The sequence below is a fragment of the Lathamus discolor genome, chromosome 2 (genome assembly GCF_037157495.1).
Source record: "Lathamus discolor isolate bLatDis1 chromosome 2, bLatDis1.hap1, whole genome shotgun sequence".
Lineage (NCBI taxonomy): Eukaryota > Metazoa > Chordata > Aves > Psittaciformes > Psittacidae > Lathamus > Lathamus discolor.
This window is the reverse complement of record NC_088885.1, coordinates 44,182,922-44,198,590: the sequence shown is the minus strand read 5'-3', so window position 1 is coordinate 44,198,590 and position 15,669 is coordinate 44,182,922. Positions and strand designations below refer to the sequence as shown.

The following is a 15,669-nucleotide window of genomic DNA, read 5'->3' as shown; positions in this document are numbered from 1 at the left end:
ACTTGAGAACAGAATTGTAAATTCTTACCAAAACCTGACAAAAAGCTTTGCACTCCTGGCAGTCCTGGACACTGATCAGGGTACAGCAAGCACAGCATCACAGTGGTTGAATTACAGTGTTTCTGGTTTGCTTCTGTAGAGAAACCAGGTTATTTGGCCTTGTTTTTTCCTTCACAGCCTTCTTTGGGGAGGGAATAATTTATGCTGTGTCTTCAGAACACAAAGACCTATTGTCAAAGTCACAAGCTGCCTGTTTGCCCTAACAGGGATAGATCCTTTGTCATGCCGGGGGAAGGGATCTCCTTTAGAAGCAGAATGGAGGTTTTGTTGTTGTTATATTAAAAAACAACAGAAGGTTGCAATAATTTGCATCAAGAAGCCCTGAGCTAAAAGCTTGATCTTTTGCTTTGCTAAGAGCTCCAAAAGGAGGAGAAAAAGGCCCAAACCAAGGATGCCCTGCAAAACTCTAAGCACACATCCCCACACACCACATTTACTTTTTTTTTTTTTAGTGGCTTGCAAGCTAAATCTCCAGCCTGCAACCACACCAGGTTTGGTTACTTGTCAGCCCTTAAAGCTAAACATATGCAACACTTGGCAGGTGGTTGTAGAAAGGACTTTTAGCATCAAGGGAAAACATGATAGGCTGGGTAAATTTGAATGTTCAATTTTTTTTTGGCATCTGATACTCTCACAGGATATACAGCCATATTGGCCAGGGTCAGGGTCCTGAACCGTGTAAATATTTCTAAACCTTTAGAGCTTGTCTGCCTCAATACACCATCCATGGAGAAGACAGCTTGATGGCCATGGGAACAGTACCACCAACTACAGTGTTTTTTACTGTACTCTACTGAATACACTTAAGTCGCTGTGAACTGACAAAATTACTCCTCTCTGTCAGGAAGATCCACACATCTGCCTAGCAGGAACTGCAGTAAAGCATCCCTTTGCAGTCAGAAGGGCATATCTCAGCTCCATCAGCTTTCATGGTTGGGTTTCAGCCCACCAGTCATGGGATATGGCAATGGCCATGCTTAAATTTTGCTCCCCTGCTATCCGGGAAATAGCGTTCAACACAAAAATTCAGGTTCGTGTAAGCAATACAGACACCAGAAAACTGCTTGGTAATTCAACTAATTGACACATGTCACAAAAGAGAAGCAATTTGGAAGTGTTAATCCAGAGTGCATTTCAGCTCAAACCATTTGATAAACTCTGAAGTTAAGCAGCAGGTTGCACTTCACAGCCACTGAATCAAAGATACAAATGAGCAAAATATCTTGAGATACTGAGTGAGGCATTGTCAGAGTACAGGACGTAAATGAAGTCATGTTGAGAACAAGTCGTTTATGCCTCCTAGGGTGTAATCCTATGATGCAATACTCAGATTAAATGTTAGACTATTATCCCAGCATATCAGCCTTGTCTGTTCCCAGCAGAGAGGTGACCCAAAGATCCTGTTTAAACTAGCCCATTTATCCAATCAAGACAGTAAAAACAAAAGCATGAGAAAGCTCTTAAGTGCTTCCCTTGGTTCTCCCTGAAACCAGCTCTAGGTTTTCATCCTAACGCCTGCTCCCTAATCCTTGATCCCTCCCAGCTCCTTCTTTCTCTCCTCTTTCTCTCTCTCTCTGCTTCTCTGAAGCCTCACACAGGCTTGCTGTGGAAGGATACTTGAGACACCAGGAAGACAAGCCAGGGCAACTAAGCCTAACAGACCTTGATTTATCTTAAGTGTTTGCTGACAGGAATGTGCATAGAGTCACTTTTTTTTCTCTGGCAATTAACTTCCACTGACTTGCGTTGTCATGACATTTCATTGTCTGCATTCAATCTTGCATCATCACAGGCAATTGCAAGTCACTTGTAAGTGTCTACTCAATTACTGGCCCTACATTTAAATCAGAAATACTTATCCACTTAATGTTTTAATAGAAACTAGCTACTTCTATGCTGGCTTCAATCAACCTGTGAAGTTCTTGTGATATCAAACACATCTTTCGTAGCTGCACTTCAAAATTATGCCCTAACTTTACTTACACCTATTTTTACTGAAGTCAAAAAAACCCAGCACAGGCAGCATAGAAACGTTTGTAATTGTTCTGGGTTTGTCTGGGATACGGCAGCTCTTCCCTGACTCCTCCCAACCCACTAAATCAGCACCCACACTGGCATAGCCATGGTAAGCAAGACTGGGCAACCCACAGAGAAGAAGGGGAAAAAGTTCTCAGGGAACAGAGACAGTTCCTCTATCTGTGTGGCCATGTTGCCAACTGACACACATGAAAAGAGTGGTTCAGGAGTAAATTGGGCATGGGGGGGCAACTGGGAGGGATTCCTAAACTGGTATTGTAAAGTGGGTTTGTCACTTCCACTATTCCTGTATGTCAATCCAAACCATCAGCTGCCTGAAGCAGTCAGAAGAACAAATTTGGTATCCCTAGCTTTAAACACTTGCAGGAACATGATCCAGTAGGTGTGCATATGTGTCTAAAACAGCCATCATTCCTGACAGCAGTAGGAAAGAATGTGGCTGGCCTCACCAAACAGTGTTCAAATTGCCTAGGTATTTCCAGAAGAAATGAGGAGACCCCAGTTTGAAACTCACCATCCTGAAGCCTGAACCCACTTCAGGTCAACCCTAAACACCAGCCTACAATAACTGAATAGCAAGGCTGCTCTTGACCTCTCTTGTTTAAAGCAGGACAGCTATGAAGAGCACAAAGTCTTATCAACAATATTATGGTTTTTCTGCAATTAGTAATTGCTGTAAATCCTCCTAGTTAATGTCTGACACATTATTAGCTCAGCGAGCAAAATGTGTGTTGATCCTATGTTTTCTCCTTTGACTTAACCATTACGAATCCTTATAGCCAGCAAATATACATAATCCACATAACTAGAAACATGATTAACACTGGAAAATCTAAGCCTTTATGGCTCTGAATAAGTGCCAGGATGGATCATTCTTCCAGCGCCCACCAAAACAGAACCCTTACACAGAAAGGATTGTGGCATCATCTAATGACTGATCAGCAAAGTCTTCCAGCCTTTGGTCAGAAGGGAAATGAGAACCATTTGCATGTGTGGGAGCTTTTATAAAAAACAGCTTCACAGCTCTAAGTTACTAGAGTTCCTCTAAGCTGAACACTTAGCATTCTTATCTGGCACAATATGGAACAGGTTGCCCAGAGAAACTGGATGCCCCATCCCTGGCAGTGTTCAAGGCCAGGTCGGATGGGGCTTGGAGCAACCTGGTCTAGTGGAAAGTGCCCCTGCCCAGGGCAGGAAGGTTGGAACTAGATGATTTTTAAGGTCCCTTCCAACCCTAACCGTTCTATTAAGTATGCTGCGTATAAGCATATGATCATCAAATCTGTTCTTTTGAGCTCCGCGATACCTAAAGACAGCCATTTCTTTACTGCTGTTTCTGTAATACTTGCATATATAAACTGACAAATGCATTTGGACAATATCGAAATTGTATCTGTTACAATTACATTTCTAGCATACCTTTAGATATCTATGTGCTGATAACCAGAATACTTGTATGTAGAGCACTATAACCAGAATGTATTCTTTGCTATTTCATAAAGTAGTGTTTTTTCTACTGGTGTTTTCCCACTGATAATTTCATGAGAATAAGAAGTAAAAAACTACAAAAAACTCAACCTGAGAATTTGGTATTTAAATCTGTAATGCAGTCTTTACAGACCTGAATTCATGTTACAGTTATAAAATGAAGTTTCCCATTCTGAAACACAACCTCCAGTTATCAATGTAAATATTCCCTTCTTGCAAAGTGAACCCGTACTATCAGAATGAAAGGCTGGCTTTTGAGCTATGTTTTCAAAGTTAAGTTGTACAATTCACACAGGTTTCACCGAGAGCAACTCAGGGAGTTAGCATATGGGTTTTGTTTGAAATAGTTTTAGTATAAACGCACTCTAGTTAGGGTTTTTTAAGGCATTCAGTAAGTTTTATTTCCCTCAACTTCAGGAATTTATAATGCTCTTTAGAATTACCAGTGCTGATCCTTGAGTCTGTTTCTTTCAAGTAAGTTACATGCTATGGATGGCTTGACTACAACGAGAAATATATCATTCAAGGTTAGCTTTACTCACTGCAAAAAAACTGCCACTTGTCTTCACAACGAAGAGGAACAAATCCAATGCTGCTGAACAACAGCTGCCTCAGCTGTTCAGCTCCAGTTGCCCATGTTAACAAATCATGCAAGGTTTTTTGATTGGAAACTGAAAGCAGGCAGGTGTTACAATGACTGACACTAAAGCCAGGTCTCAAATCCCAGACCCAACTTCTGGCTACAGGGTCAGCATTATCAACCCCTAATCACCACTGGAGTGCTGCCTGAAATGCTGTTCCCTTGAGTCTCTCACCTTGTTTTCAAGGCCAGTTGGCACTTCATGGGAAATGACATTGAAATACTGTCCATTTTTCACTCTAACATAAAGGGTTGGGGCAAGTATTTTCTAAGAGCTAAAGAGTTATTCTAGCTGTCTCTGAGTCTTAACTGAGCTTCCTGTCAGCAAGGACAAGATTGAAAAGTCACATGTGCATACAACCCGCATATTCCCTTGGTTATTTGGTGCAACTGTTTTGAAACACTAATCCACACTCCTCCCTCCTTCCACAGTGAGCAAATAGGAGACAGTGCTGTTTTATTTTAAGGAATAGACAGTAATTTTGTCTAAATCTAAGGCTGATATGATGGACCAAGAATGAAATCCTGCAGGTCTTAGCTGACTGCCAAGAATTTTATAGGTATAAGCCACGAGGAGCACATTTGGCAGTCATTAACTGCATGGAAGTATTGTTAACTTCTCACTGTGCTTTGGCAAGCAGTCTTCCTCCCGACTAACACCTGAATGCCGTTCCTTTGTAACAGACCGCTGGTAACACCATGGCAGCTTTTGGCATCAAAGGCTGCATTCTGTCGGGAAATTACACACTTCCTGCCTGACGGTCTGATGGAGCCCCAAGTTGTTTTGGAAACTTATCTTGCCTTAGTTAATTTCGATACATGATGCTTAATGTCCAAGTTCATCATGATGCTTTTTTGTGTACCTAAGGAGACACATGTCTGGAAATCTGAATTATTTTAATCTGGGTCTGTGAAATCTCTTTACAGACTTTTTTTTCTTTTTTTTTTTTTTTTTTTAAACTCTGAGAACTGGCATCATTACAGCCAAGAGAGACCATCCCACCAAATCCAAATCAGCAAAGACTTACTGTGTAACTGCTGTACCCTCTCTACTGAAAGACTCCCTTTCAACACACCACCACGTGAGAAAGTGACATCAGAAACATTTTTATCACCAGTTACCCAATGCATTCTTATCTGCTTAAAGCAGATTCCAACTAGGACATGTTTTGCTCATTAAAAATCACGACCTTCCAGGGTGTCTGTTAACTCTAATGTGCCTAGTTGGCAAAATATAAAAAACAGTGAATTAATAATGCAAGACCAGTGTGCATACAGATTCCTTTGAGCTCACTATTCCCCTCTATTATGCCAAACTCAGGCTTTTCTGTGGAGAAACAGAAGCCTATGCATTCAGCAAGAAATACACTGCGAACCATGATGCCTCTGCAAAGTGCTTAAGCCTCAGTTGCCCTGTTTCTGCAAACAGTCTGCAAAGAGGCTTTGCCTCTTTGCACTGAAATTGCCACCTGTAACAGGCAAGACACTGGGGAACAAACATGAACACAAACAATGGCAATTTAACTAAATAAGCTTGTGCAATTTGCACCTATGTTCATTACATTAAACGATTCATAGACAAAAGCTGATCTTGTGAACATGTTTTAAGCAATGAAAATGACAGTGCCGCATTAAAAAAAAAACAACACAAATTCTACACATTCTTAATATTTTGCATAAACAAATGTACTAAGACTATATAAAGCTTTCAAATCACTTCATCAGCATAAATCTAACACATAGATGGAGGCAAATATTTAAATGTATATCTCACAAAGTCCACATGGGAAAGATTACATATATGGGGTTTTTTTATTCTACAAAATATGCCTATACCTAAACTGATAAAGTAGTTTTTATACAGTAATTCTCCAGACATGTTCTGTCTTCTGGTATTCTCTAGGCTAAAACAGAAGTTTATATAACTCAGAATAAAAATTCTAGGTCCATTTGACAGAGAAATACGGGTCTGTAACACAAAGGAAATGGAAGATGGCCTTAAATTGCTAGTTCCTGAAAGGGAAACTCAAAAATACAAAATTCATTTTTCTGGCAATGATAACTTTCTTGTGTTTCTGGAGATTCTATGATTAGAATACACCACCTGGAATAGTCTTGAAGCAAGGAACCTCCTCTCACTGCTCCTTATGCTTCCCCTCCTCCTCCCCCCCCCAGCTGATACTGCTACAGAAAAGCAAGGTAAAACATTGCAAGCAACTTCCACCTGTGGTGTCCTGGTAATATTTAAAAATAAGAGAGTGGAAAGTTGGAGGAGGCTTTCTTCAAAACACTCCAAGTCTCAAAATACAGAGTTATCCAATGCAACAGTATTCATATGTATTTATAGAATTTCTTCAACACAAAAGAAAATTACTGCTGAAAGATTCAGGGTTTATATAAGTGTTCTTATAGCTGGTTGTACTACTGTGGCTTAGGTTAACCTATTAAAAGTGACAAAGGAAAGAGAGACACCTCACACACAAATCAGCTAGTGGCAGGATTTTCCATTCATAGCAGAATGAACTCATCCTCTAAGCAAAACCACGAGAATAAAAACACAAAATGCCTTAAGGAAGGTTGAATGAGTGGCATGCACAGGCTGGAATAAACCCACTCACATTTCAACCTGACAAAGCCGCAAATATTCTTACAACTGGCTCGAGTGACTGCGCACAAGCTCTCCAAATGACGTGCTACTTACTTCAGAATCCTGTAAAAAATCCACTTGTCTGCCTTTACACAGGGGAAGAAAGGAAGAAGTAAGAGATGCAGCAGAAGGGGTCAAAGTCTTCTCAAAATAGTTACAGATAATGCCCAAGGCTCTCTTTAGTCAGGTATTTCATAATTCTTGTTTTAGAAAAGCTTCTCACTTCGGCTAAGATTCCCTTCTGAAGGACCTAATGCTCACCCACTAAGAAAACAGAAAAGTGACTTCACAAAAGTTACCAAATATCAACATGCAAGGCTGGCAAGTATATGTGCAGTCAAGATGATTCAGATAAGTCAGATAAATTTAGAACAGAGCTTTCCTAAAAGCATGCGTTCACCAAATGCAGTAAATATGCTGGAGCTATATCCAAGTGCTGATTCCAAACACTAGAGCAAAAAATTTATTAGTGAAAATCTCCTTTTAAGTGTTCGCTGCCATCTGAAGTCCTCAACAGTGTTATTCCTTGATCTGCCTTTAGTATTTCCATCCATCACTGGATTTATCCACATAAAACGCTATAAGGCTCTCCAGCCTTGGAAGACTAAGCCAAATGCAGTGTGGCAACTTCACATAGGACCAGCCTTTTATGGTTGGAACAGTAGAGCTTTGATACAGCTAATCTACCATAAATAGCTCTTGAAACTCAGAAGGATCAAATCAGCTGTTGCAGCAGTCCTAGCCTGTAGCAGCTTCAAATCCAGTTATACTCTCAACTCTATCTTGCAGCTCTACTTTTCACTCCCCCCATCCAAAACTTTTTTAGTCTTGCTCCTGCAAGAATTTAAAAGCTGCAATGGCAAATACACCAGAATAAAATGCATTTAATGAAAATCTGAAACACAAGCCCAAGTATTCTTACAATTATCCTAAGGAACACAAGTTTTATTCTGTTAAAAAACAACTTAAGAACGTGATGCCCATTTAAGTAAATTAATTAATTAGCTCTGACTTGTATTGCAAACATAAAATCTGAAATAAGCAAACAGTTCCAAGAACAGCAAGCTCAGCTTTAAAAGGCAGGTGAAACCAAGCAGATAAACTTCATGGAGCACTATCTGTGCCCCAGATTAAGTCATAGAGCATTGGACTGCTGGCATATTTTTTCTGTAACTTAAATATACTTGAGAAGTACTAGAACTCACTGTTATAAATCCTTGAATTATAATGTTTCATTTCAGGTAGTTAGAAGCATTTTCCCACAAAGAACCAGAGAACTGTAATTTAAGAATTCTTAAGGAGCTGGGAGGTTCCAAAAGATATGTTTACTAACCTTAGAAGTCAGTGTTAACTCTGAAAATTACCACTAGGACTACTAGAGCACTGTAATTTCTGAGAAACTAGTGCAGTGACACCGTTCTGGAATCAAATACAGGTTTGAATCCGGTGAAACACAGGTGAGCAGGGTCACTTCTTTATGATTCACCTCACAGCACAAAGAAACAGCGCACAATGCAAGTACGTAAGTATATGCAAATAAAAGGTACTTCTTTTAACCATATGTTATTAACATTTCCTCAGTCTTTCCAAAACAAAGACTTCAATTACTTCAGTGCAGTACAGGAATTCTGGACTTCAAAGGGGAAGAAGTGTCTCACGAGCAAAGCCTGGATCTGTAGCTCCCACAAGCACATAAATCCTGAACATTACCAGGACATCCTCCATTGGGGCATCAGTTATACTTGCACAAACAAGGGTAGAAGGGGATTGCTAATTCTGGGTATTCAAACTGCTTTAAGTACCTGAAATATGCCTCCTCTAGAAAGTACCCTAATGAAAGGGGCAAAGTACATAAATCATCATCATCTTCTACATCATGGAAAATTATCAGCCATATGCCATTCTATGCTTCTCTGAGCTTGTCTTGAATTTTATCATCTCAGTTAAAGGGTCTGGGTTTTAACTGATTTGCAAGGCAGGTAACGTAACCTGAACACAAAAAGAGTCAATCTTGCCTATACAGATGGTGACAAAGCAACTTCAGTTAAGTGTGGGTGGGTTAAATGAAGTGGTTTGCTATCTCCTCTAAACTGAGCATGCAGATCACAGCTGGGTCACCTTTTGGAAGTCTCAGAAAAATCAAAGAACTGGAAGAAGGCACAGAGTTTTCCCTTAGGCCCTAGCAAATGCCCAACAGGAGTCAGTGAGCTTTCCATTAGCATTGGACTAAACTGAGCATGTGACAAGTAGACAAAACAGACCAGCAAGATCTGCCTGAATAAGTTTATCACTTTGAACTCAGCCTGTAGAACTTGTCACATTATGCTTCTGCACAGTGGTGAAAAAAAGTAGCTGAACCAACTGCTGACAAAAGTTCAACAGAGCTCTTAAAAATGCAGCAGGCATGCTTGCAACTGGTAACAGAGAAAGCAGCCGTGAGCATGCTGCCAAGGCACAACCACTGGTGCTTTATGTCCTATCCATAACCATTTAAAACCCAAGGTCTTTTATTACTCTGGAATTTGAAGGATGTGAGTTATGACATGGAAACACACCCCCTCTCAAGAGGCAAGACTGGGATTGCTTGTTTCTTTTATAGAAACCACTCTCCCTGTCACCCAGGGAACTATGTTAAAGATTTCACTTTGCACCTAACTTGAAAAAAAAAAAAAAATGACAATCCTGTGTGTGCTCTTTTTACATCGACTTTTTTGGCTGTAAACACACAAAGCAAAATTACCATGGAAATGCAGCAATTTCTCCCTCTTACTCCCCAGTACAAAATTTCTGTAAATATAGAGGAAGTGAATACATTAGGTCACCACCAGCTCTTTACAGCAAGCATAAGATTTAGCATGTATCTTCCAGAGGCTATTACCTCTTATCAAAGAGAGTGAGACATCATGCCACAGGTTCTGTCCCCAGAAAGACAGAGTACAAATTAACAGACACACTTTTGATAATTTTCCACAACATGGAAGATGATGATGATTTATGCACTTTTGCCTTGCATTGCAAGAGAGGGTATATAATTGAATAAGTAACAGTCAAGAAGTAACACTGTGTAACACACAGTAAAGTGCACACAGCTGGAGAAGTCTGGATTAAGCTTGCATTTATTTAACAATTCAGCTTCCCAGTTTACAAATATCTCTTTCCAGCTGGGAAGGGGAAGGAGAGACTTCTCAGAAAAACAAAAAAACAAACAAACAAAACAGACAAACAAATTTAATAAAAAGTGACTTACCAGCATCCATTGTTAGAATCATGACCCCACTTCTGCGTCCCAGGAAGCAGGAAGCCTTACCCATCCAGTGTATGCGAATGACTCAGAAGGACAGCATGGCTTTGTTTCAGCTTATATCTTCTAGCTCATTCACCCCTCCTCCCTCTCGTGGGATAAAAGTGTTGCCTGTGTCTGGCCATCCCTATTGGCTCAGCTAGGGAGCCATGCTCATTTAGCATATTCAAGTTTCTGTGAGAGCCCAGAATGACCCATAGGGGATTTTTTTATTTATCTTAAAAACAAAAACAAACTAAAGAAACCCACCCCCAAAAAAAAAAAAAAAACACAAACAAAAAAACACCCTAGAAAACAAAACCCTAAACAAAAAAACAACACAAACACTTTTTGTCTTTCTAAGAGAACTAACTCTTCATTCTTTTACTATCAGATGCATATTACAGTTGGTGTGCTTGCCACAGGCCAAGCAACTCCCTATGCCTGATGAGAGGGTGGGTGGCAAGTCAGGGGGTACAGTCCCACAGATTTCAGTAATCCCGTTTGGCTGCACTGTCTGGAGGAATAAAGCCATGTATTTTGTGTTAAAGCCTATGCCCTCCAACCCAGTTTATTTTCAATGCAAACTGTATATACCCACCCCCAAACTGAGGATCTCCCAGTTTGCAAGGGAAGATTAGCTCTTCCATTTTATTTTGAAGTATGTGGAACAGTAGACACACACATAGACTCCATGGGTTAAACTCTGCTGTGAGGAAGTAATAATTTTTTTTTTAACCTGTAGGGTTCTCTAAATGTCACAACTCATATCATCTAGGCTGTGCCTGAAGAATGTAGAAAGCACTCAGAATCTATTTGTGAACCACCATTCCAGTGAGATAATAGTGTTAGAAGAATTCACCACAATGTAAGTGAAAAAGATCTATCTGATCAAGAGATATCACAGCCCTTTGCTAACTTTGATCAAACCATAGGACAGGCTAAAAAGTGCATTTGGAAGGAGAGAAGGTGGAGGGAGAAAAGGAGTTTCTTTCTGTACTGCAAAATCCTCAAGAACTTGCAGTCAGACCCTGAGAGGCAAACTTCTGTATCTTGCAGCGTGAACTGCTGACAGCCTTAGATATCTGCACTTAGGGATTCAGCAAACACAGTGAATGAAACACTAGTGTTCCTTGTCTCCGATAAGTACTACCTTTTCTAAATAAAGCATGGACATATTAGGCTACTGTCTCACCATGTTAGTCACTGCTAGATAACTTAAGATTCATAACTCTGCAATACAACCGCAGTATATTTTGGAAATGTTGCTTCTGATTGTTGAAATAAACACAGTGCACCCTCTCCTCCCTCCCTCTGTTTTTAGAAAAGGTATCAGTTGCTAGTCTTGAACACCAAGGCTTGTAGAGCTACTAATGAAGTTAGAATCTGCAATTCAAAGAAATTAGCAAAAGCAATATAACTGAGTAGGCTTCTCAGATTTCTTGACCTTCTCTTGCTTTGCATGGCTTCACACCAATAGAATCATTACAGCTTCATGGAAACAAAATATTCCTTAAAATGAAAATTTCTGACATTTTCAGTAGGACAGTGCAACCAAAGCTTTGGAAAGAGGCAAAAGTTATTCAGATCCTAGAAACACTGTCACTGAATAGAAATTCGGAAGAAATGACCCAGGTGGACAGGCTGCTCCTCAAAAGCCTTGCTACAGAAAGAAGCAGACTGAATGGATTAGTGGTTTCATCTGAAGTTTACAGCTCCCAAATAGTCAGGATGCTGTTTTGTTGACCATAATAAATAGCTATGGACATTTGGCAACAACCCAGGACATGTGCAGAGATGCGATGTTAAATTTCTGTGAGTGGCACTGGGCATAGCTTCCTTTCTTACCAATAATTATTCATTTGAAGAGAGATGCAGCAGTAAGGAAGATGCTTGTGTTCTCTCTCCATCCCACGTTTTTCACCTGGCAACATCTGCTAAAAATCCACAATGCCTAAACAATCAAACAAACAAATCCAACCTTTGAGCATGTGTTCAAGTGGTGCATTCCCAAAGCCTGAGAGGAGCTGTACGAACAAAAATAGCAAAAGACCAGTCTCTACCAACAAGGTAGAAGGTGAAGAGCTGGTACACTGTTAAGCACAACTGAGGACCTTGTCTACAAGACACCAGGCTAATCCAGCGTTAACACTTCCACCCTCAGGCAAACTGAGCATGAGGAACACTGCCAGAGAACACCAGGCACAACAGGTACTACGCGAAACACATTTTAACAAAAGCATTACGGTATGTTGTAGAACAGCAAACCACTTTTCATAGGATGACACTCCCTGTAAGCTTAATTTTGGCAGTAAGTCTGGTACTAGTGTTCTGTAGCAGTAAAGCACAAAAGTTCAAGCAAACTGTTCTCAAAACAGGAAAAAAAGCCCAAAAAATTCTGGGACAGCAAGAGACTGTGAGGTACTGCATGGCATAATTTTTTTAAAACACTGCATGCATTAACAATTCAGCTTACAAAGTATTCAGAAAAGTAGTTGAATTGAAAACATAGTAGGGGAGAACAGGCTTATTGACATCTGAGAAAATGAACAAGAAATAAATGGTTTTGCCTTTATCCCCAGAAGGGAGAGGATGAAGTTTCCAGAGAGGTTAGAGGGAAAGCAGCACAGGTGTTCAACATGTGACAGTAACCTGAAGGACAGTGACAGGGGATTTATAAAAACTGGGCATCCCCAGTGTTTCAGTTCCATCCTGGACAGCAGAAATGAAAGAGTTTAATGGTTTTGCATGTTTTTTGTATATATGCAGGGCTGTTAAACTGTCCAGCAAGACAGCACGTGAACTTACACATGAAGCCTCGGCTTTGCTGTCTTATGTGGACATTACACAATACAGGCAGTACATGATAAATGCTATGCTGCTAGCAAAGCCAATGCACTGTAAATTAAGGGGAAAAAAAAAAAAGCCCAAAATATCTGTTCATAAACTGTGTTTACTGGAATGACATTGAAAGAGACTATAAGCGACTCAATCTAATAATGTCCTGCGCGTTTCCCAGCCTCTAAAGTCAACTGGACAATCTTACCCAGATGCAACTCCAGCAATAAAGCAGAAAGCTAGGTCATGACCTCCAGAGATCACTAATTTTCTTCCACCCTTTTACAGTCTGATAGTCCATATAATATCTTACTGAATCTACACTATAAGCCAGTTATGGATATATTAAATACTGCACAGTATTCAAGGTGCTGTGGAAAAACTTAAATACATTCATCTGAAGATTATATCCAAAGAGCCTGTGGTTTAGTCATCAGACCTTCTTAAGCTATGCCTTGTCTTATCTTAGTCATGATAAGTCTGTAAATTATGTATTGTTAACAATCTCTGGTTGTTTAAATTGTCTACTAAAATAATCATTATGGATTTTAGTTGTTGATTTATGGGTTGTTTTTTTTTAAATACAGCCAGAATACCCATTTACATGGTCTAACAGCATCATCTTTGGAAGGTTACAACCAGTTTATGATGGTACATATTCCTCCAGGAATTCTCTGAAGGCTTGACTTGAGTCTTTGTTGGAAGTTATTTAAGTACGTATTACCCTTAAAAACCTAAATTCAAGGACTGTTTTCAGTACATGCTTTAGTCTTGCAAGAACAGGCTACTTCCACTCATCTTCATTAAATTTATTCACTACACAGAAAGCATACAGCTAATAACTGTGATCTGAATATGCTTGCTCCAAACATTTTTGGAGGAGACTTCATACAACAGAATTGTCAATATTCAGTCCGTTTTCTCCACGGAATCCAAACTCAAATCTTCAGGAATCAAGGTTAGGTCTTGCTTTTCAACTGCAAGTCCTTCCAACTTTTCAAGATCTTGATCACATAGGAAAGTGAGCACTGTCCCGAGTCTCTCTCTCTTTTTTTTTTTTTTTGGTAAGATGTCAAAACAAGCAGAATAAGCTTTTGTTCAAACTTATACACTTTACACTGTGTTCCCCTAGCCTTCATAAGCTACAGCAAGTTGCAAGGAAAACAGTTCCCATATAATTTTGGAGCAAAACAACTGAAGCGGTGCATATCATACCTCCAAGAAAGAAACTGCCTGACATCAGTTCTCTTATAACACTGCATTTTATTACTGCTACATACGTACTAGGAGGCATACATGAGTTATTCTTTAAATGTCTGATACAAACAGCTCCAGGAGAAAAAAAGAAAAACAACACCCCATAGTTCTTGGTTCACATCTGCATCCATTTCTCAGCATGGCCTCACCTTAAATCCCAGCCATCCAGGCCTGACCCTCTAGGTAGATCTGCATCACCACAACCAAATCCACAATTGGCTCACAATTCAAAAGGCAACTCCTCCTACAAGAAATAAATACAAAAAAAAATTGTGGGTAAGAACCACAAATGCACAAAGGGGATGACCTGACTGACTACAGAGAATGAAGCAGTTTCAAGTACCTTGCAACCTTGTCCATTCATATAGACAAGATCACCACAAGCAGCAGCACTTTTCAAAGCCCAACTATTCATGCAGAACATATTTATGGGGAAAGAGAGGTCTTGCAAGTTTGCCAGGAACCCCAAGCAACTTGACCCTGCATGTACTAGGCTGAGCCTTTCACATGAGACATATCCTTGAGCTACCAATTTCCCCAGAAATGCCAAGCTTTCCCTTAACCACCTCACAGAAAGTAGTCTCTATTACACCTTTCAGTAAGGTCAAGCAGCACTGAAGGCAACATCTACCAAAAGACAATTACCCTCAAAAATTTTAAACATCAGTGGATGCAACTGGAAGAGCCAGCTCTCTTCCCAGAACCACAGCCATCAGGAGACAGACCTGAGACCTCTCTCAGTGAGGAGCACATACCCTTTTCAAATGAGTTCAGTGTTGTGGGCAACACCTTCCATGTTGCCTGATTTTTGATCCCCACACCTTGAATCACAACTGCTTTTATTTTCCTCTCTGACAAATATAAAACATCTCTGGCTCTCCCTGTAACACTAATTGGTTTCCCACACAGTGATTTAGCCCGTCTGGAGATTCATACTGATGTAGTATTGAACTGGGATTGTTTCAAACTAACTGAATTATCCCAGCACCACATTGTCCTTGAAGATGCCAAGCCCCTGAACTCCTAAATGCTCACAGTCATGAACTACTCCAGGCTTGATCGGTTCCACCAATGCAGTTGTTTATTTCTACAGAGCAGTGACAAGTTCTCCAGTGCAGACCTGAACTCCATGAAACAGTCTGTGCTGTTAAATTGATTATTATCTCCTTCCTGTAATACAGCTGGTAGCTAAACCAACGCTTTTACTTTTGCATGGTGAGGTTCAGATCACCTGCAAATAGTTTTAGGTGTCATATCCTTTTACTTTCACAGCTGCTTTATTAAACTTTCTTTTTTTATCTACTAAGAGACACAAAATAAAGTCATGATATCCTATGTGACCATAGCAACAACTGTTAAGAGAAGTCAGGTCACTGCTTTGCTTCCACTGCAGCTGTTGAACATGTCAGACACTAATAACGA

General features: G+C 40.0%; 1 protein-coding gene across 4 annotated transcripts in view; it reads right to left on the bottom strand.

The window, feature by feature from the left end:
• SVIL (supervillin) overlaps positions 1-10,183 on the bottom strand; it is a 108,546-nt gene extending 98,363 nt beyond the window's left edge. For all 4 annotated transcript variants that reach the window (XM_065666674.1, XM_065666675.1, XM_065666676.1 and 1 more), the window contains exon 1: positions 10,120-10,183. In XM_065666674.1, the coding sequence (XP_065522746.1) occupies positions 10,120-10,183 (64 nt within the window). The remainder of the gene's footprint in view (positions 1-10,119) is intronic.
• Positions 10,184-15,669: the final 5,486 nt, after the last annotated feature.